Source organism: Miscanthus floridulus, chromosome 1, assembly GCF_019320115.1.
Source record: "Miscanthus floridulus cultivar M001 chromosome 1, ASM1932011v1, whole genome shotgun sequence".
NCBI lineage: Eukaryota > Viridiplantae > Streptophyta > Magnoliopsida > Poales > Poaceae > Miscanthus > Miscanthus floridulus.
In genome coordinates this window covers 169,507,411-169,528,306 of record NC_089580.1, presented here as the reverse complement: position 1 = coordinate 169,528,306, position 20,896 = coordinate 169,507,411, and the positions used below count along the sequence as shown (strand labels likewise).

The following is a 20,896-nucleotide window of genomic DNA, read 5'->3' as shown; positions in this document are numbered from 1 at the left end:
GTTCGTTTGAACTTATCAGCCGGCTTATCAGTCAGAATCTATAGTATTTTTCTCTCATAATAAAACAGCTTCTGTCGTTTTAGCGACCGACTTTAATACTAGCCGAACATGCCGCATGTCCATAACACTCAACATGGGAATGTGTCGCCTGCACAATCGTATCGTATACATGCATCATGCATGGATGATGGATCCCGCAGCGATCCTCTGGTCTAGTGCTCAGGTGCATTGCGATACATGTGGCACTGAAGGCGGGTCCTATAATAAGATAATGCAGTGCTAAGGACGTCCATCCATCCGGACATTCCCATTGATGGCCACAACACTAATTCAACACCCCAACACTCTTCACTTGCATATGCGCTCGTCGACTCGTCTCCAACCATATTCACTCGTGAGCGCGTCGTCCATTCCTCTCCATTCACCGCATGTTCACGTCCGCACCGCCACAGCGTGCTCCAGCGCGACCACGCCGCCACGACGCTCTCCACCGCGCCGACCAGCCGCTGTCCCCTCTCTCCACAGCGCTCCAGCGCCGCCGCTCACCATCCTTCCTCTCCACCGGGCTATCCGCCCGTCGCGGCGTTCTCCACCACGCCGGCGTCCTTCTCGGCCGGAGCTGCGCACCACTCCGCGGCATCGAGCTCCGCATCGACGACGACGAGCCTCCATCAGCAAGTAGATGTTGCGCTGAAAGGACATGTTTCAAGTGTTTCAGATGTTTTAGAGGTATGTTGCAAGTGTTTCGTATGAATGTTATAAAAGTAGATCGAAATGTTGCATATATTCCAATGGTTGTATATGTATGTTGCAAACATCTATTCTCCGATGTTTCATCTCCTTTTCAGACGCATGTTGTCAGTGTGTTTATCTGGATGATGCATATGTTTCACACATATGTTGCAAGTGTTTTTATCTTAATGTCACGTATGTTTGCAATGGTTTTCAAGTGTTTTTAACTGTTTTTTGCGAGTGTTTTAGATGTATATTTTAAGTATTTTATATGTTTTCAGACGTATGTTGTAAGTGTTGCATCGGGATATTTTAAAAATAGAGCGAGTGTTGCATATGTTGCAATGTGACTCGTCTGCTGCAGGCAGCGGCGGATCCACAGGGGGGGCTGGGGGGGCTCCAGCCCCCCCTAATTTCTTGATTTCAAGCCTAATCACTGTAGCAAAAGCTTGATTTCATCATTAAATCTTCATGCAAATCAACATCTCTATTGTTTTAGCCCCTCCTTATCTCGCATCGTGCATCCGCCACTGGCTGCAGGGGCACGAGGGATCAGGCGGAGCGCAGACGCCCTGTGGGGTCGATCGCTATGCGGAGTGTAGGCACGGACGGCCCGACGCTGGCACTGCCCAGAAGATATGGCTGCAGCAGTTCAAAGCGTTGCTAGGCGCCAATTCCAAGTATCTTGATCTCTGGATGACCCTACGAAGGATCACGGTCTTGTTATAAAATACAGTAGACATGACCGAAAAACAAATTTGTCTACGCCACCTTATCGAAACTCTGAACAGATGTGACCTTGAGAATGATTTTGGCACAAACATTTTTGGAGTTTATGATGAACAGCTAGCTTTAGTGTTTGGATTTTCCTTTAGCCAGGAGCTAACTCGACGTTATTTGCATACTTAATTTCAGTCGTTTCAACATCTTTCTACGTAAAGAGAGGATATGATACATCTTATATATTACTTATCATTTATAAAGATCATTCCAACCAATCAGGAGTGGTCTAAATGACCCTTTCAATCTCACTCAGTCCATCAAATTCATGTATGCTAGTACAAGCTTGACAGCTTGTTCTCTTGTTGCTCGCAGGCCAGGCCTGTAGCAGTTGCGTTGCATTGTCACAAAGATCCAGCACGAGGGAGTGCGTTTGCCGTGCACGTTACTAGGGGTATCTGTCTAGTTTATCTGAGACGCAGCCCTCCAGCCCTCCTACTTCCACTAGAAAAGTCTCACTAGTAACTCTTACCCGTTGCGTCATTATCGACCGATTATGCTATTGTCGGGAGCTCTCAGCGGTTTCATTTTCATTAAATGGATGCTACTTTAGCAAAAATGATAATTAACATGGTGTAATATTTATGAGAAGAGAGATAAGAGCAGTTTTATCAGAATGTATTGTACTGTGAATCAATCCCTACTTGTAATAGGACGCAAGAGAGATATGCGAGTAAAATTCGCTAGCAGTCCACAAACTCGTCTCGGATGCCTACTGCGGTCTAAACAGATGCTAACCTGATCTGTTCGATGACATGACATGCCAATAAGAGTGAACTTTTGTGTTATGGATATGTAAAGTCCTATGAGAATCAATATTTCATGGATTTTTTGCTACGAAATGGGGAAAGTTCCCTTTAGATATCTAGTCGCCCCAACGAATCACAAAAAGCTCACTAATAAGGACTGAAAAGCGGTACAAGATCATTTTCAAAAAAAACTAAGTAGTTGGAAAGGTAAACTTTTGTCTCATGGTGGTCATTTAATCCTCTTAAATTCTATATTAAGTGGTCTTGCTATGTATATGATGTCTTTCTTTGAAGTGCTGAAAGGTATTCTTAAGAAGTTAAGCTTCTATAGATCAAGATTTTTTTTTGGCAAGATGATAATCATAAGAAAAAAGTACTAGCGGCAGAATGGGGTTTTTATGTGGGGTATAAATATAAAAAAGGAGTCAATTTGGAGCGAATTCTTGGAGGAGCACGACAACTTTAAAGGATTAGAGTCAAGGTGGAGATTGTTGTATGGTGACTCCAACTCTACTTGTAATATGACTCAATAGGTGTGCTATTAGGACTTCTAGTTCTACTATGACTTGAGTGTAGAATCCTACTAGGAGTAGGACTCCTACTTGCATGTATGAGGGCCTTGGAGGAGACTATATAAACAAGGGGTAGAGTCCATAGGCATCAACCAAGCCATCACAAGGATCTCATACAAGGCTTGTAAGGAGCAATTAGGAGCGCTCAAGAGTATTGCACTAGATTCTTGTATAGGAAAGAATCAATGTGTCCTAGAGGGTTAAGTAGCATTGTGTGAGAGAGATGATCACTTGTATTTTTTAGAGTGGTGCTAATATAATTTACGGTCGGCTTCACCAAATCCCAATCTCTTGTCGTGATTGCTTCAACGTCGTCATCTAGGGTTCTCTATGCGATTTGACTACATCACTCTTAACACAATGCAAGCTTGTGTCATACTCACAATAACCTTTCAGAGATCCGAGGGCTCCTACACACAACTAGGGGTATCAGATTCTAACAGATTTTAGTGCACAACTCATGCAAAGACAACAATAAAAACTATTCCTTTTTATGAAAATACATATATTACTATACTTTTTGTGTTTAAAGTTCTTGCTTAAGGTTCGTTCGTATATGCATATCATATGTGTGTGTGGATGCTTCTTTTAGGAGGCGTTTGTGTAGGATCTCTGGTTGGCCTAAAGCGGGGTGAATAGGCTGCAGGTATGATAGTCACAGATCGAGAGCTAGAACTAGTAGGAACACCACACACAAGTAGAAGTAGATCGACTAGAAACCCTAGAAATCACCTCAACAACAATATGACATGCAAGTAATGTAAATCAAGCACAAGAGACAATGATTTATCCCATGGTTCGGCTCGCCACCAAGGCTTGCCTACGTCCACGTTGTTGAGGTTAGCCACTAAGGCTTAGGGCTTTCCAACCATTCCTCATTCTCAAGTCAAGAGACTTAACTCTTGAGATGAGGGGTGAGTTTACTAGCTTCAAGAGATGGTTACAAACCTCCCGAGGCTGCCACACAAGTTGGCAAGCTCCACGAGCGATGCTCTAGCCGGCTAGGAGCCAAGCTCCAAGAGTAACAAACACAACCGTCGGCCAAAACATGAACCAAGTGCTCTTTTGAGTTGAGGAATCAATGGAGCTGCTCTCTAATCGAGTTTTGGACCCTTTTCTCTCAAGGATTGATGGGGGAAATCAATGGATTTGCTTGAGGGATCAAGGTCACTAGTGGAGGGAGAGAGAGAGAGAGAGAGCTCCTTTTCTGCTTTGGATGAGCTGGAATGAGCAGAAGGAAGAAGATATCCGTTGGGGAGGAAGAGGAAGGGTATAAATTGTTGGGAGTATGCCCTAGAGATAATCATAGAGATGATTATATTGCCTTGTATCCATGATATATTATGAGTTCATTGAATTTCCATTAAAGACAACTTGTATCAATTAGCAATTATGTGAATTGTTTGTGAAACTCTTTTACTTGTATGGTTATTCTAATGTTGTCCCTGGTCAGAGTTCGTGTGAGGACACACATGAATAATGGATCAGCACATTATTAGTTGATGACTATATTTCACAAGTCATAGACATGGAGATGTCAAACTAATAATGTGGGCACATGTATGACATGGGGCTGGACTGACCCAACGTGAGATGTTGTTATTATCTCTATTCACATCATGTACGTTATGTCCTTAGACCTGAGATTGTTGTATGTATTCAAGATGTGAAACGACCTACTCAGGGACTATCAAACGCTACTTCGTAACAGGGTAGTTATAAAGGTGGTTTTCGGGTTTGTCGGGAAACATGCTATGAGACATAGACAATCAAGAAGGAATTTGCCCCTCTCTATATGAGAGAGATATCACTGGATCACTCTAATGATTAGATCAAGAAATGCATGGCCATGCTTGGGTTAAGTGTTAACCTATGAGTTGGACCAAATATCATGAGACAAGGGAATAACAAGTATGTGGTTTTGTGGTGGTTCGTCTGATATGATCTTTGTGTACGCATAGGAGTTGACATGCCTTGCTAGAGGCCGCTATCAACTAATGGCCAAGTAGGAGTACTCGGGCTATGTCTATGTGTGCGTGAACCCATAGGGTCACACGCTTAAGGGGCTGGAAGCCTAATTCAGATTGGATCCGAGTTAGACAAGGCTTAGGGTTACTAATGGGCCTCCAACTCGAGAGCTCATTAGGGACGCCTATAAATAAGTGGGGTGGGCAATGGGGCTAGGTATCCACGCCATTTTGGCAGCCACCGCCGCCCATCCTATGCCCGTGCCTGCTGCTCCTCGCAGACCTAGCAGTCCGGAGGCGCGACGCTTCCTCCCTATACGTGTGGATACCTTAGAGTTGCTGCATCTGGAGCACAAGGATGAACTGCACGAAGGGGACGGACATACGGACGACCTTACAACTGCACGACACTGCTACGATGCGTACGACTACATCGAGTCGCTTCCGCTGCACCTGCGTGTCTAGTGGTAATCCCGTGATCTATAACTAGCAGTAGATCCAAGTTTATGAGGTTGAATTTTTTTTTGTTTTGGCTAGCGTAGCATCCTCATAACCCTACAGTGGTATCAGAGCCAGGTTACTGCGTTGTTATAGGTTCGAATGAGTGCGTATGGAGATATGCGCGGTTGTAGATGAGTCTCTGATCATGGTTCGTGATTTTACCATGTTGGTCTTGTAACGATCTACTCGTACCGGTCGGAATTCCGCCATCCGAGTTAAGTGATACATGTAAATCCAGTCATGGCAAGATAGAGATCAATTAGATTGATCAAATCAAACCTAGGTCAAGTGCCGAGCGCATGTGATGCGCAACGGTGATAGATTGGATCTACTGCCGGGCACCGGGGTGCAAGAAAAAGTGATGTTCGGTAAAACAACCATAACTTTTGCATACGACCTCAGATTGAGACGAACTCTAAACGAAAATTATAGAGAAATTTTTTTACATCCGATTCTCACCCCCTTCGTCGGTTTTGCTGAAATTAGATTTGTAAAAAACAGCTGGGAAGATGGTGTTTTCGGCGTTTTAAGATTAGACGTCGGAATCGGTTAACTCTGTTTTGCAGGAATTTATGACTGGTATAGCCCTTATGTGTATGTGATGCATGTATGTAATTAATTCATGGCTTGCATGTCGTGAGTATGACAATATGGCTGGAGCCACAAAGATATTGTCAATTTGATGTAATAGTCTGCGTGCCAAACTATGATGATCCTATCCGCGACTATGTAATTTTCTTCACTGCCTTGCGTTAGTGATAGCTACTCTTGGTGGACTCATCACTGAAGAATGGCATACATGGATCATGGAGATGGAGATCATCATGAGGAACAGTTCGATGGAGATGGAGATCCCCAAAGGAACAATGGACTATACCATGTCATATCTGTGTTAATGTCGTTCTTACTATGTTCTACTTTCACATGCGATAATATTTTTGTCTACATGCGATGGTGAAGTAGAACGATCCCTCGACAATGTTTAAGTTAAAAAGCTTCCCCAAACCTTGCACTGTCATGTGTCTTGTACAATCGGTGGTGGGTCTATGAAATTAGGGTGCCACTGGTTTTCCTTGACTAGACAGGTTCATATCGGATACTTATAGCAGAAGGGTTGGTTACTTGGACAAGGTCATCCTAACGGTTAGGGACCTTGGAGCATGAGTAGTTGGGCACCAAAGCATAGAGATGCTACCCAACAACAAGAGTCATATGTGATATGATTAGCAAAGAGTTGCTTACCAATCTACCATGTCTTCTAGCGGTGATGCTAAAGCTCACTAGTAGACTTGTTAGTTGTGGGTCTTGAATCACTAAGTTTCAAGAGAGGGATATTGATTTTAGTGGGATTAGATTCTATTAAAGGTTTAATATTGTTTACTCTATCTTGGATACATTGTCTTAGTATTTTGCATTACTTTTGTTGTAGATAAATGGCGCCTAGCAATCAACCATTTACTTTGCGTTCAATTCTTGAGAAAGATAAGTTGAATGAAACAAACTATGCGGATTGGATCCGCAGCCTGAGAATTGTTCTCAGGGCTGAGAAAAAGGAAGAAATTCTAGACACCCCATTACCAGAAGAGCCTGCTGATAATGCACCTGCTGTAGAGAAAAACGCTTACAAGAGAGCATGTGATGCTGATCTTGAAGTGAGTTGCCTTATGCTTGCTTGTATGGAACCAGATCTGCAGTTGCAGTTTGACAATAACCATGCAGCGCACGATATGATCGTGGCGCTCAATGATATGTTTCAGACTCAAGCCAGGACTGAAAGGTTCAATGTCTCAAAGGCTTTTGCTGAAACCAAGCTAGTAGAGGGCGCAACAGTCGGGCCACATGTGATCAAAATGGTTGGTTACACTCAGAGGTTGGAGAAGCTGGGCTTCCCAATTGGCCCCGAATTAGCTACTGATTTTATTCTCCCGTCTCTTCCGCCCAGCTATGGAAATTTTGTCGCAAACTACCATATGCATGGGGCGGAGAAGGGCTTGAATGAATTATGTGGTATGCTTAAAATAGCAGAGGCTGATATCAAGAAAGGTGCTGGCAGTAGCCATGTGATGGCGATCCAAAACAAACCTAAGTTTAAGAAGAAGGGCAATTCTTGGAAGAAGAAAAAGGACAAGGATAAAGATGAGATCTCTAAGCCAAACCCACCTACGCCTAAGGCTGGACCACCTGCTAATGCTGAGTGCTTTCATTGTCATGGGAAAGGTCACTAGAAGAGGAACTGCAAGCTATACCTAGAATCCATAAAGGATCGTGGCAGTAAAGGTACTCCCGTAGCTTGTACACTTGTTGTTTATGTTACGGACATTTTCCTTGCTAATTCTTATATTAATTCTTGGGTATTTGATACCGGATTGGTTGCTCATATTTGCAATACGATGCAGGGAATGATAAGAAGTAGAAGCGTGGAAAAGGGAGAAGTTGATTTCCACGTGGGAATAATGCAAGAGTTGTTGCGTTGAACATTGGGACGATGCAACTCCACCTCCCGTCAGGATTTATTATGGAGTTGAATAATTGTTATTTTGTTCCTAGTTTAAGTCGAAACATTGTGTCACCTTCATGTTTGATGAAGGATGGTTATTCATTTGCGAGTAAAGACAATGGTTGTGTGATCTCTAAAAATGGCATGTTTGTGGCTTCTGCATCCATTGTGAATGGGTTATTTATTTTAAATCTTGAAGATGCTCCTGTCTATAATATAAGTGCTAAAAAGCCTTGGCTTAATGAGTTAAGTCCTACCTATATGTGGCATTGTCGTTTAGGTCATATAAGTGAGAATCACATGAAGAGGCTCCATTCTGATGGGCTTTTAACTTCGTTTGATTTTGAATCATACGAGACATGTGAGGCTTGCCTGCTGGGCAAGATGACCAAGACGCCCTTCATAGGTTTTTCTGAGAGGGCGGCAGACTTGCTGGAACTCATACATACTGATGTGTGCAGACCAATGAGTACGACAGCAAGAGGTGGATTCCAATACTTCATAACCTTCACTAATGACTTTAGTAGATATGGCTATGTCTACTTAATGAGACATAAGTCTGAGACATTTGAAAAGTTCAAGGAGTTTTAGAATGAAGTAGAGAATCAACGTGGCAAGAAAATTAAGGCTTTGTGATCTGATCGTGGAGACGAATATTTGAGCCACGAGTTTAGCAATCATCTAAAGAGTTGCAGAATTGTTCCACAGCTTACGCCACCTGGAACGCCTCAGAGAAATGGCGTGTCCGAGCCACGTAATCGGATTTTGTTGGACATGGTTCGGTCTATGATTAGCCAGTCAGACCTACTGTTATCATTTTGGGGATATGCTCTAGAAACAACCGCTTTCACATTGAATAGGGTACCGTCTAAGTCCGTAGTTAAGACACCACATGAGATGTGGACTGGTAAGAGTCCCAGTTTGTCTTTTCTAAAAATTTGGGGTTGTGAAGTTTATGTCAAACGATTTATGATAGATAAACTAACACCCAAGTCAGACAAATGCTTTTTTATAGGATATCCGAAGGAAACTTTAGGGTATTACTTCTACAACTGATCAGAGGGCAAAGTGTTTGTTGCTTGGAACAGTGTTTTCTTAGAGAAAGAGTTTCTCAAAAGAGAGAAAAGTGGACAGAAGGTGTATCTTGAAGAAGTTCAAGATGAGCCTGTTGGGAAGGACTCTACGAGTGATGCTAATGTAGCAGAACTAGTTGAGATACCCGTGGCAATAGAAACACCACCACAACCATGAAGGTTAGCAAGAATCCATGAGTTGCGTGGGGATTTGTTATTGTTAGACGATGACAAGGTGTTGAAACGATTCAACATGGAACAGTCCAAGAAAGGGTTCTTGCCTATGTCACATGGTATGCGCTTTAGCGATAAACAGTGTCCTTCGACAGCTGATGAGTGGAAGCGCATGAGTAAGGTTCCATACGCCTCGGCAGTTGGTTCCATCATGTACGCCATGATATGTACTCGCCCAGATGTCTCATTTGCTCTAAGTGTTGCGAGCAGCTACCAAGCTGATCTAGGAGAGTCACTGGACACTTGTTAAAAATATTCTTAAGTACTTGAGAAGGACTAAAGATGTGTTCCTAATCTATGGAGGTGAGGAGGAGCTCGTTGTAAATGGTTACACCGATGCTAGCTTCCAAACTGACACTGATGATTCACAGTCTCAATCAGGTTTTGTGTTCACAATAAATGGTGGTGCTGTAAGTTAGAAAAGTTTCAAGCAGGAGACAGTGACTGATTCTACAGCAGAGGCTGAGTACATTACAACTTCTGGAGCTACGAAGGAAGGTGTTTGTTCGAGGAGGTTCCTCATTGAACTTGGTGTGTTTCTGAATGTGTCTAGCCCATTGAATCTACATTGTGACAACAATGGGGCAATTGCACAGGCTAAGGAGCCAAGGAATCACCAAAAGAACAAACATGTACTGCAGAAATTTCACCTCATTCGAGAGTTCGTTAGACAAGATGAGATCAAGATGTGCAAGATACACACAGATTTGAATGTTGCAGATCCTTTGACAAAGGCTCTTCCATAGCCTAAGCATGAGGCGCACATGAGAGCTATGGGTGTTAGATATCTTTGAGATTAACTCTAGTGCAAGTGGGAGATTGTTGGGAGTATGCCCTAGAGATAATCATAGAGATGATTATATTGCCTTGTATCCATGATATATTATGAGTTCATTGAATTTCCATTAAAGACAACCTGTATCGATTAGCAATTATGTGAATTGTTTGTGAAACTCTTTTACTTGTATGGTTATTCTAATGTTGTCCCTAGTCAGAGTTCGTGTGAGGACACACATGAATAATGGATCAGCACATTATTAGTTGATGACTATGTTTCACAAGTCATAGACATGGAGATGTCAAACTAATAATGTGGGCACATGTATGACATGGGGTTGGACTGATCCAACGTGAGATATTGTTATTATCTCTATTCACATCATGTACGTTATGTCCTTAGACCTGAGATTGCTGTATGTATTCAAGATGTGAAACGACCTACTCAGGGACTATCAAACGCTACTCCATAACAGGGTAGTTATAAAGGTGGGTTTTTGGGTTTGTCGGGAAACATGCTATGAGACATAGACAATCAAGAAGGAATTTGCCCCTCTCTATATGAGAGAGATATCACTGGATCACTCTAATGATTAGATCAAGAAATGCATGGCCGTGCTTGGGTTAAGTGTTAACCTATGAGTTGGACCAAATATCGTGAGGCAAGGGAATAACAAGTATGTGGTTTTGTAGTGGTTCGTCTGATATGATCTTTGCGTATGCATAGGAGTTGACATGCCTTGCTAGAGGCCGCTATCAACTAATGGCCGAGTAGGAGTACTCGGGCCATGTCTATGTGTGCATGAACCCATAGGGTCTCACGCTTAAGGGGCTAGAAGCCTAATTCGGATTGGATCTGAGTTAGACATGGCTTAGGGTTACTAATGAGCCTCCAACTCGGGAGCTCATTAGGGATGCCTATAAATAAGTGGGGTGGGCAACGGGGCTAGGTATCCACACCATTTTGGCAGCCACCGCTGCCCCTCCTATGCCCACGCCTCCTGCTCCTCGTGGACCTAGCAGTTCGGAGGCGCGACGCTTCCTCCCTGTACGTGTGGATACCTCAGAGTTGCTGCATCTGGAGCACAAGGATGAACCGCATGAAGGGGACGGACGTACGGACGACCTTGCAACTGCACGGCACTGCTACGACGCGTACAACTACATTGAGTCGCTTCTGCTACACCTACGCATCTAGTGGTAATCCCATGATCTATAACTAGCAATAGATCCTGGTTTATGAGGTCAAATTTTTTTTGTTCCAGCTAGCGTAGCATCCTCATAACCCTACATAATTACCCCCTCAGCCCCAATGGTCACTTAAGTCATGGCAGTGACATGACTTAAGTGTGGCAGTGCCACACTACGGCAGGGCCTCTCTTTAGGTGCGGTAGTGCCGCACCAGGCAAGACAACAAGGATAAGAGTAAAGTGTAGGCTGTTGTCGGGTACCATAAGAAGGGGTCCCCTAAGCAACAACCGAAAAAAATCGCTTAGACCCTGTCAAAATCAAAGCCAAGAGACAACTATTGGCTAAACCCTGGCCTTGTCCGAGGCACCTACTCTCCACCTCGCTAGAGGCCTCGCACGAGAGGCCTCGGATGGCCTACCGATTCTCTGTCTCGCTCGAGGCCAGCTCGTAAGGCCTCGAACGGGGAACCAATTCTCTAACTCGCCCGAGGCCCCGCCCGGAAGGCCTCGGATGGTCTACCGATTTTCCGCCTCGCCTAGAGCCTCACACGTAAGGCCTCAGATGAGATGCCGATTCTCCGTCTCGCTCGAGGCCGGCTCGGCCATAACCCTATCGCCTCTACCTCGACTGATCTCCCCAACAGAACATCGCGTCCAATTAATGCGACCAACCACGCCCGCAACATCAGACGGACGACAGCACGGCATAGTAGAGCAGCCGACGAGACGGGAAGTCGCATCAGCACCGTACCGTTCGGGACAGGACAGGACAGGGGTTACCAGCCGCTGTGCTCGGTATTGTGCCCACGACCAGCGCCCGCACTGCACTATGCTACCTAACCCCCGCTCTAGGAACAACACGGAATGGGGAGTCAAGTCCGAGTCACTATAGCCTCGGAATCAGTGTACATGACCAACTGCTCCCTCCACATCTCGGCAGTCTACTTCAGGGTCTCGGCAACCTCGGGATTCACGCCCGCTGAGCCCCCCCCCCACGATGGCTCGACCTCGGCACCAACTGAGCCTCGGCTCTTCACGCGGTCAACACACAGTAACCAGCACATCGCTCGCCAGGCCCTATGTCAAGCTATCACTGGAGCTCCCACGTCGCACAGGATCGGATGTGACCGGCGCGTTGCTCCAGCACTTCAAAGGCAGGACCACTCTATCAACCATGCCACCACAGTAATAGGCTACAGGGCTTGGACATGCCACCTCTATTCGCACGATGCCACATAGCTAACACATGTGTCACCCCTGTCCCCCCTCCAACTATAAAAGGGAGGGATCGGGGCCGTTTCTAGGAGAGAGACCCGAGTGCATGAGATAGACGAACATGTATAGGTGGACAGACTCACTCTCACGCTCGCACACACCTAGGCATAGACGGGTTCATGAGGTAGACGAACACACGCTCGACACTCTGTAACGCGCACGCTTCCCTGCTGCCTGAGATCAACATCTCAAGCAATCCACGCCACTCCACGTAGAGACCTGGGACTAGCTCCCCCTCTCGCCCTGCTTGTAACCCCCTACTACGAGCATTTCGGTGCAAGGAATACAAGATTGATCTCTCAGACTGGACATAGGGCACCCATTGCCCGAACCAGTATAAACCTTGTGTCTCTTTGCATCATCATCCGAGATTAGGGGCACACAGTACATTTTTACTAGTTGGTTGAGGAACCACCGGTCCGAAACACCGACAGTTGGTGCACCAGGTAGGGGGCTCTGTGTGTCAGCTTCATCATCCTAACGAGTTCCGAATGGCAGACCCCGTACGACCACTGCATCTCGGCACGGTGATCTGGTTCAGGAGCCTAGAGTTCATGCCTCTAGGATGTGAGTACGATATGGTACTCCTCACACCCCAAGCCCCACCGACCGACAACGACATCACGCATTAGCAGCCTAGGCGCAGACGGTGCCCGGGCGGCTGCTCTCGTCGCGCTCGCCAAGCATGACGTGAGCGGGACCACCCCGACACTGCATGAGCTCATGGCAACGCACCGCGTTCCGCCGGTATCCCATGCCCAGCTGTTGGCATAAGGTCCCTAGTTGGGGACCTGTCTAGCCTAAGCCTGGACAAGGGAAAGATGCCGGTGGCGCACGGTGACGCCCCGTCATCAAGCTCTACCCCGCCACCTCCTAAGGAGCTGACTTCGGCGGAGCAAAGCCTAATGATGGCACCATCCCCATACCCCTTTGGGTTGAGAAACGCCGCCACCACCTATGCTTCCACCTACGCTTCCGCTCACGCGGAGCCCTCAGGACGCCACCAATGCTTCGCCCTCGACTTTGACACCATGACTTCAACCCACACCCACGCTGACTCCTCGGAGAAGGACGAGGCATGGGCCGGAGCGGACTTCTTCAAACTTCGTGACCCTAAAGCCATGCGTCGCTTCCTGGCCGCGAGCGACTACTGCTTCGGCTACTCCGACTCTGACGACGAAGGCACTTACGATCCCACTCGTGAGTGCTTCCACATCGAACTCAGGATGCCGAGCATAGGCGATGAGGATGAGGGGGCAGGCAACTGTTCCTCACTTCGCCAGGGGGCAGGCAACGCCACACCTCAACGCGTTGTCCCACCGGCAGCACGGAACGGGAACCTTGCTTCCGGACAACTTCGACGCCTGGACCTAGAACAGCTCCGAGAGCTTTAGGCCAAGGTTGAACAAGACCGACTCCTCCTACAGTAGCTTTGAGACACTCTCGAGCAGGAGTAGCAAGGTTGTGGTGATGGCGGAGGAGCCCGATGGAGGGCCCACGACATCCACCACCACATTAACGATGACGAAAGGGGTGAGCAACCCCCAATCTTCAATCGCGCTAGCCAGAACGTCGCGGCTATGGTGATGCTAGTCCAAACAATGCCCGAGCCCTCTACCACGGAGGGGCGACGAGTCCACGGCGAGCTCCGGGATCTCCTCGAGACCGCCGCGGTGTAGTAGGCCAAGAGTTCCGCCTCCCAATGGCATGGAGGTGCCTCGGACCTTCCCACGACACCACCTCAGTAGGATAGGGAGGCCTCGGTTCATCCTGAGCCCGCTCGGGCACCGACAATCAATAGGATCCCCTTGCTGCACGATTGCCTCGGCAACCGACGCGAGGCGCAGGGCGACCATGAGGTGGTCAGTAGGTGATGGCGCCATGACAATGAGGGGCCCGCCTGGGGCTACCATCCGCACCGAGGTGGCCGTTACGATAGTGGGGAAGACCGCAGTCCTTCCCCTGAGCCACTTGGTCCTCGAGTCTTTAGCAGAGCCATCCGCGCTGCTCATTTTCCGGCCTGGTTTCGGCAACTGGCCAACCTCATGAAGTATAGCGGTGAAACCAATCCCAAACTTTGGCTGGCCGATTACCGCCTAGCTTGTCAGCTAGGTGGCGCGGACGATGACCTGCTCATCATCCGCAACCTCCCGTTGTTCCTGTCAGACTCGGCGCAAGCCTGGCTTGAACATCTCCCTCCCTCACAGATCCATGACTGGCGCGACTTGGTAAGGGTCTTCATTGGGAACTTTCAGGGCACATACGTGCGCCCTGGGAACTCCTGGAACCTCAAAAGTGGTCGCTAGGGCCCAGACGAGTCTCTCCGAGACTTCATCCGACGCTTCTCCAAGAAATGCACTGAGTTGAGAAGCATTGGCGACTCGGAAATCATCCAGGCTTTCCTCTCTGGCACCACCTACCGAGACCTGGTCTGAGAATTGGGCCGGAACATGCCAACCTCGGCAGCCGCACTCCTCGACATCGCCACCAACTTCGCCTTGAGTGAAGAGGCCGTTGGGGCCATCTTCCCCGACAACGACGCCAAGGGGAAGCGGAGGGACAAGGCCCCTAGGGCCTTGGCTCCCCACCTCCCCAAGAAAAAGAAGAAGGGTCGCTAGGGGAAGCAGGAAGTCCTTGAGGCTGGCCTAGTCATGGCCGCAGAGCGCAAAAATCCCCGAGGCCCCAGGGGCCCCAGGCTCTTCGACGATATGCTTAAGAAACCCTGCCCTTACCACCAGGGCTCGATGAAGCATGCCCTTGAAGAATGCACCATGCTCCGGCGTTACTACGCCAAGCTCGGGCTCCCCGACGATGAAGCCAAGAGGAGGGGTGCCGGTGACAAGGACGATGACAAGGACGACGGATTCCCCGAGGTGCACAACGCCTTCATGATCTTCGGCGGGCCTTTAGCGTGCCTCACGGCACACCAGTGGAAGAGGGAGCACTGGGAGGTCTTCTCGGTGAAGGTGGCCGCTCCCTGGTACCTCAACTAGTCTTGGGAGGCAATCACCTTTGACCAGGATGACCATCCTAATTATGTCCTGAACCCCGAGCAGTACCCACTTGTCGTCGACCCCATCATCAGCAACACCCGGCTCACTAAGGTATTGATGGACAGAGGCAGCGGCCTCAACATCATCTATGCCAACACCTTAGAGCTCCTAGAGCTCGACCAGTCACAGCTCTAGGGTGACGCCGCGCCTTTCCATGGCATTGTGCCGGGGAAACGCACGTGGCCCCTCAGGCGCATCGACCTACACGTCTGCTTCGGTACTCCCTCCAACTACCGCAAGGAGGTCCTCACCTTCGAGGTGGTTGGGTTTAAGGGAACGTACCATGCCATCCTGGGGCGGCCGTGCTACGCCAAGTTCATGGCGGTCCCCAACTACACGTACCCAAGCTCAAGATGCCAGGCCCCAACGACGTCATCACTATCGAGTCCATGTATGAGCATGCATACGACTGCACATCGAGTGCATCGAGTACACCGAGGCTATCATAGAGGTCGAGACCCTCATCGTCAACCTCGACCGACTCGGTTGCGAGGCGCCCGACTCCAAGCGTTGTGTCAGGACTTTCGAGCCTGCGGAGGATGTCAAGCTCGTCCCGGTCGACCCCACGTGCCCCGACGATCGGGCGCTGAGGATCAGTGCCACCCTCGACATCAAATAGGAAGCCATGCTCATCGACTTTCTCTGCGCGAATGCCAATGTGTTCGCGTGGAGTCCCTCGGACATGCCGGGCATACCGAGGGAGGTCGCCGAGCACGCCTTAGACATCTAGGCCGGCTCTAGGCCGGTGAAGCAGTGCCTACGCCGATTCAACGAGGAAAAGCGCAAGGCCATCGACAAGGAGGTGTAGAAGCTTTTGGCGGCTGGATTCATCAAAGAAGTATCCCATCCGGAGTGGTTAGCTAATCCTATATTAGTTAAGAAGAAAAATGGGAAGTGGAGAATGTGTGTAGACTACACCGGTCTAAACAAAGCATGTCCAAAAGTCCCTTTCCCATTACCTCAAATCGACCAAATCATTGACTCCACTGCAGGATGTGAAACCCTATCCTTCCTTGATGCGTATTCTGGTTACCATCAGATCAAGATGAAAGAGTCGAACCAGCTCGCAACTTCTTTCATCACACCATTTGGCATGTACTGCGATGTGACTATGCCGTTCGGCCTCAGAAATGTAGGGGCCACATACCAGCGGTGCATGACCCATGTCTTTGGTGAGCACATCGGGCGGACCGTCGAGGCCTACGTGGACAACATCATGGTCAAGTCCAGGCAGGCCAATGATCTTGTCAGCGACTTCGAAATAGCCTTCAGATGCCTCAGGGAAAAGGGCATCAAGCTCAACCCCGAGAAGTGTGTCTTCGGGGTCCCCCGAGGGATGCTCTTAGGATTCATAGTCTCGGAACACGGCATCGAAGCCAACCTGGAGAAGGTCTCAGCTGTGACCAACATGGGACCGATCCGAGACCTCAAGGGAGTACAAAGGGTCATGGGATGCCTTGTGGCCCTAAGCCGCTTCATCTCGCGCCTTGGCAAAAAAGGCTTGCCCCTGTACCGCCTCTTGAGGAAATCGGAACATTTTTCTTGGACCCCCGAGGCCGAGGAAGACCTCACCAAACTCAAGGCATTGCTCACCAATCCTCCCATCCTAGTACCGCCGGCCAAGGGCGATGCCCTCTTACTCTACGTCGCCGCAATGACCCAAGTGGTCAGCACGGTCGTAGTGGTCGAGAGGCAGGAAGAGGGGCATGCTCTACCCATCCAATGACCTATTTACTTCATCAGCGAAGTGCTCTCCGAGACCAAAACACGCTACCCCCACATCCAGAAACTAATCTACGCCGTGGTCTTGGCTCGATGCAAGCTGCGTCACTACTTCGAGTCCCACCAGGTGACCGTGGTATCGTCTTTCCCCCTGGGAGAGATAATCCATAACCAGGAGGCCTCGGGTAGGATAGCCAAGTGGGCTGTCGAACTCATGGGGGAGGCTCTGTCCTTTGCGCCTCGGAAAGCAATTAAATCTCAGCTCTTGGCTGATTTCGTGGCAGAGTGGACCGACACCCAACTGCCACCTGCCCAAGTCCAGGCGGAATGCTGGACCATGTACTTCGATGGGTCCCTGATGAAGACTAGGGTAGGCGCGGGTCTGCTCTTCATCTCACCCCTCAGAGTACACATGCACTACATGATTCGGCTCCACTTCGTCGCCTCCAACAACACAGCCGAGTACGAAGCCCTCGTCAATGGCTTGTAGATCGCCATTGAACTTGGAGTACGACGTCTTGACGTACGGGGTGATTCATAGCTCGTTGTCAATCAAGTGATGAAGGAGTCGAACTGCCATGACCCCAAAATGGAGGCGTACTGCAAGCTGGTACGTCGCCTCAAAGACAAGTTCGATGATCTTGAACTCAACCACATCGTGTGCAAATTCAACGAGGCCATGGATGAACTGGCAAAGATGGCGTCGGCATGGGCCCTGGTCCCCCTGAACGTCTTCACCAAAGACCTCCACAAACCTTCCATCGACTACGCCTCGGCGGTGGAAGAGGGCCCAGCGATCGAGCCCCCTGCAGGGCTCAAGGCCCCCTCTATCGCCGAGACTCCTTCGACCGAGCCCGAGGTCATGGAAGTCAACACGGAGCCTCCCGAGGCCAACCAGGGCATGGACTGGCAAGTCCCATTCCTTGATTGCCTCGTCCGAGGAGAGCTTCCCGCTGACAGGACCAAAGCCCGATGGCTTGCTCGGCGAGCCAAGACTTATGTTCTTAGCGACGGCGAATTGTACAGGCGAAGCCCATGTAGCGTCCTCCAACGATGCATCACTACCGAGGCAGGTCGAGCCCTACTTTGGGACTTGCACACGGGAGCCTGCGGGCACCATGCAGCACCTCGGACGCTCGTCAAAAATGCCTTCCGCCAAGGGTTCTACTGTCCAACAGTGGTTGCTGACGCCACTAAGCTCGTACGCTCCTGCGAGGGATGCCAGTACTACGCACGGCAGACGCATCTCCTGACTCAAGCCCTCCATACCATCCCTATCACATGGCTGTTCGCCGTGTGGGGGCTCAACATGGTTAGGCCTCTGTAGAAGGCCCCCAGGGGCTACACCCATCTGCTGGTAGCAATCGTTGTCGCCATGGGGTTCACACCGTTCTTCCTAGTCTATGGAGCCGAGGCCGTCCTCCCCACTGACTTGGAATATGGTTCCCCGAGGCTACAGGCCTACAACGAGCAAAGCAACTGCACCACCCACGAAGATGCCCTTGACCAATTGGAGGAAGCCCGAGACGTTGTGCTTCTACATTTGGCCAAGTACCAGCAAGCCCTGCGATGCTATCAAGCCCGACGCATTCGAAGCCGAGACCTGAAGGTGGGCGACCTAGTGCTGAGGCTGAGGCAGAGCAACAAGGGCCGCCACAAGCTGACCCCGCCGTGGGAAGGACCATACATCATCGCCCAAATGCTGAAGCCTGGGACCTACAAGCTAGCCAACGAGAAGGGTGAAATCCTCACCAACGCTTGGAACATAGAACAGCTACGTCGCTTTTACCCTTAAATTTGCAAGCATTGTATACATTGTTTCTCGAAATACAATTAAGATGTGTTCTTTAGTTGTTCTAATTTTTTGAGAAACCCCCTGGGCCCATCAAGGGCCTCAGCGATACGATAACTTCATTAGGGAGACTCGGCTCCGCCTCTACAGAGGTGCCCACTGCGGGGCTCAAACAAGACACGACTCTGCCTTATAGAACCGAGCCTCCCTCGGGGGCTAGTAGGGGGCCCCCCCGTAAGTCTCTAAGTCCCACGCACCATTTTTTAGTCATTTTTTGAAAAAAATTCTATGCCAAACTCTCTAGCGTGCTCTGACAAATCGATTGTAAAAAACCTAAGGACCGAAAGATTATCTCAAGGCCAAAAGACCGGCCGAGTCACGAGACGGCCTACGCCTCCGGGCTACGGCACTCCCTCACCACCTTTTGCCCGAGGGACAACTTAGGCTCTGAGGAAGTTTTCTACAAATAATATGTTCAGGAACAAGACAGAGGGCAGAGGCTCGAAAATACAATAAAGAAAAACGATTAAGAAGCATAGACGCATAAGTATTTCAAAAAGGCCTCGACAGGCTACCAGCGTTATGATACGGTAACATAATCCCTAATTTATTTACATGGCCTCTTGGGCCCAGGTCAAGGCTCAGGGACTCCAGCATCGGCGGACGGCGTGGGAGGGACCACCTCCTCTTCAAACAGCTTGGCCAGCGCCGTGCCGGGGCCCTCAGCTGCCTCCATCAGCTTCGTGACCTCCTCGTCGGCTTCCTCGTCGTCCTCTGGCAAGACATAGCCGTCACTGATGGCCTCGAGGTCGACGCCGGCATAGTGCGAGGAGATGATGGCCAGGGCATGCTTGACGCCCGCGTGCAGCGCCCCCCAAAGTCACTCGCGCACTTGGCCGCTCAACGTGACCAAGTGGCTCCTAAGGGAGCTACCCGACTGGGCCCCCTCAACCTCTAGGGCCTCGCACATGGTACGGGCGACACTCTGTAGCGTGTTGTGCTCCTCGATCTCAGCCTCAAGCACCGCCTACACTGCGACAGAGGCATCAGCTACCCAGGTGACCTCCTTCTCCAACTCTGCACCAAAAGAAACAGAATGGGGTTAAGCGCAAAGGAAAACGAGCCAAATAGGGGCGGAGGCCTATGGGACTCACCCTTGACTTTCTCCTCCTAGCGCTGGGCCTCGACCCGAGAGGCCTTGGCTTTCTCCTTCCAGTGCTGGGCCTCGACCAGAGAGGCCTCAGCTTTCTCCTTCCAGCCCTAGACCTCGACCCGAGAAGCCTCGGCCGCCCTGGAAGCCTCTTTCTCTAGCCCTGCATCACACCAGGGAGTTAGGAGTCGAACACAAGAGAAACAAATAAAACAAGGGGAACAAGACTCACCCTCGACCTTTCCCTTCTAGACCACAGCCTCGGTCCAGGAGGCCTCTGCTACCTTGAGGGCCTCTGCCAGGGTGCCTTTCACCAGCAGGTGCGCACCCTGCTCCGCCCCTAGCTGCCCAGCAAGGGCCTTAGCGGAGGCCATCGCTTCTTTAGCCCGAGACCAAAAGGCGTCCTGATCGCTGGCCACCTAGGTTAGCTCCTCCTCCAGCTCCTTGACCCACGCCACCAAAGGGGCGACCTGCTCTTGAGCCATGGCCGCCTCGACCTTCATATCGGCACAGCAGAGGCAGAGGTCCTCCACCTCCACGCTCCGCGCCGACAGAAGCTCGTTGGCATCAGCGAGAAAGCCCTTCTACCGCTGGAGCTGGTCCCAGATGTCCCTCTCCCATTGGAGGAACAATGACTTCCCGAGGGACCGGGTCTCGAGCTCCTAGATAGGCAAAATAGGGGTCATTCACTATGAGAAAACTCAGAAAAAGACGACACCACATGAGAAAAGAAGGTGCGAACCTGGGCGACCCCGGGCAAATCGTCGGCCACGACGGACAGCGCTGTCTGCAGTGACCGCTCCGCCAGCTAGCGATATTGGTCGAAGGTGTC

The 20,896-nt window shown here is 49.7% G+C and overlaps 1 protein-coding gene across 1 annotated transcript; it reads left to right on the top strand.

The window, feature by feature from the left end:
* Nucleotides 1-7,028: 7,028 nt before the first annotated feature.
* LOC136467021 (uncharacterized) lies at nucleotides 7,029-7,526 on the top strand. The gene has a single exon (XM_066465580.1). It carries the CDS (start codon nucleotides 7,029-7,031, stop codon nucleotides 7,524-7,526), a length of 498 nt encoding a protein of 165 aa, XP_066321677.1.
* Nucleotides 7,527-20,896: the final 13,370 nt, after the last annotated feature.

What these genes read in the sequence shown, in the direction of transcription:
- LOC136467021 (XM_066465580.1), top strand. Translation starts at nt 7,029, where the DNA reads ATGATCGTGGCGCTCAATGATATGTTTCAGACTCAAGCCAGGACTGAA.